This window comes from Budorcas taxicolor, chromosome 19 (assembly GCF_023091745.1).
Source record: "Budorcas taxicolor isolate Tak-1 chromosome 19, Takin1.1, whole genome shotgun sequence".
NCBI lineage: Eukaryota > Metazoa > Chordata > Mammalia > Artiodactyla > Bovidae > Budorcas > Budorcas taxicolor.
In genome coordinates, this window is record NC_068928.1 from 47737464 (window position 1) to 47739092 (window position 1629).

The window sequence follows — 1629 nt, forward strand, 5'->3', positions numbered from 1 at the left end:
CTAGAAGGCGCAGCTGGCCTCCCCGAAGCGGCGACACTTCATGACCCTCAGGTACGTCTCCGTCTTGTGCAGGTCCTTCCGGAAGCAGGAGAGCAGACCGTAGTTCTTGAGCAGCGCGTCGTCACTGCGCATGTTTGTGTCAAATCTGTCGTAGGTCTGCTTGAGGATCTGCCCAGCCCGGGGGGTAACATCTTCCAGCTCCTGCCAAGGGAGGGAGAGACAGAGAGGCCGAAGGGCCCTGAGGAGCGGCTCCCTCCTGCCCGCTCCATTTTCCACCCTCCCCTATAGGCTTGGAGAAGGGCGAGGAAGGAGGTTTCAAAAGGGGAAGAGGTTTCTCCTGGGTCAAGGCTGGGCTGCTAGAAAGAGAGAGCAGGGATCTCTCTCCCCCAGCCCACGTGTGTTCTCCTGGCTAAGCCAGGAGAGGGTGGGCATGGCCCCCAGCATGGAAGGGACCCAACAACGCCATCCTCACCCGCATCAGGGCCAGGATGCCTTCCTCCAGGTCCTTCAGCTTCTCATAGACACGGTCCGAGGTGCCAAACACCAGGCTGTTGGTGAAGACTCTGCTGAGGAACTGCAGGGGCCCAAGCCACGACTGGATAAGGAGCAGTGAGATGCGAAGCAGCTCCAAGTCCTGCTGGCAGATGGGTGGTCGGTGGGTGCCGCGGGCTCGGGGCAGCCCTGCAAGGTCGGCCTCTGCCCGAGGACCTCCTGCCACCACCACCACCCATCAGCCTCCACTGCCATCCAACACCCTCTGCCACCTTGGGGAGAAGGCCGCCCCAGGCCCGGCGCAGAGAGCTGGGGCAGCCTACTTAGGATGAAGGAGGTCCCCTGCGCCTCGGTCCTAGGTGGCCACTCACTGATTTCTGCTGGGCCTCGTTCTTGCCCGTGGGGGCTGGGATGGTTTCGGAGAAGCAGAAGGCAACCTGGGTGTTCTGGATGGAGTATCTCTGTCCCTCCGGGATGTAGGTGCGTTCCTGGGGGGAGAACACACCCACCCAGGTCTAAGCTGGTGCGTGGTTCCCCTCACTGCCTTATTCGGAACCCTCCCCACCCCACACACCCCCATTTCTGCTCCCCTGACCACATCCTTACTTGGATAAAATACCACTGAGGTCCTCAGTTCCTTCCCATTGTGTGGAGGGGGTGCGGATTCACCCCTTCCTGCCTCCCCACCTCTAGGACACATCTCTGGGGAGCTTACAAACTCTTTGAAGGTGTCAGCAGCCAGTTGATGCAGGTGCTGAGCCCGGAGCACAGCGTTGGCAAACAGGCCGGACAAGGACATGGCTGGGAAGGCGCCCACCACCTGAGTCCAGGGCAGGCAGAGCAGGGTGAAAGCCAGGAGCAGGGAGGTCCGGGGGCCTAGGGAGAGACCAGGAGGGCCACGACAGAGGGGCCCAGAGAGCTAGACGCCTGATCTCCTGCCAGCCCCTGCCTGTCCTTCCCTCCAGGGACTGAGAACATTTCAAACTTGGCCAAATGTCTGGGTGTAGATACCTATGTTCACATTCAGAAGCCCTAAAACCCAAAGCTGTGGACACATCCATCGGCAGGGCCCCCCGCATCACCCCCTTAGGACACGCTAATGGAGGGGATTTTCGTGAGCTTACCTGCAGCCATCAT

The 1629-nt window shown here is 60.7% G+C and overlaps 1 protein-coding gene across 1 annotated transcript; it reads right to left on the reverse strand.

The window, feature by feature from the left end:
* GH1 (growth hormone 1) lies at positions 1 to 1629 on the reverse strand. The gene is made up of 5 exons (XM_052658150.1): positions 1617 to 1629; positions 1208 to 1368; positions 864 to 980; positions 473 to 634; positions 1 to 201 (listed from the first exon to the last, which is right to left on the reverse strand). The coding sequence occupies exons 1-5, from the start codon at positions 1627 to 1629 to the stop codon at positions 1 to 3; spliced, it is 654 nt and encodes a 217-aa protein (XP_052514110.1).

Excerpts from the sequence above, each read along its gene's own strand:
- GH1 (XM_052658150.1), bottom strand. Across the intron at positions 981-1,207 it reads CTGACACCTTCAAAGAGTTT|GAACGCACCTACATCCCGGA; the intron begins GTAAGCTCCCCA and ends TTCTCCCCCCAG. Across the intron at positions 635-863 it reads ACGAGGCCCAGCAGAAATCA|GACTTGGAGCTGCTTCGCAT; the intron begins GTGAGTGGCCAC and ends ATCTGCCAGCAG.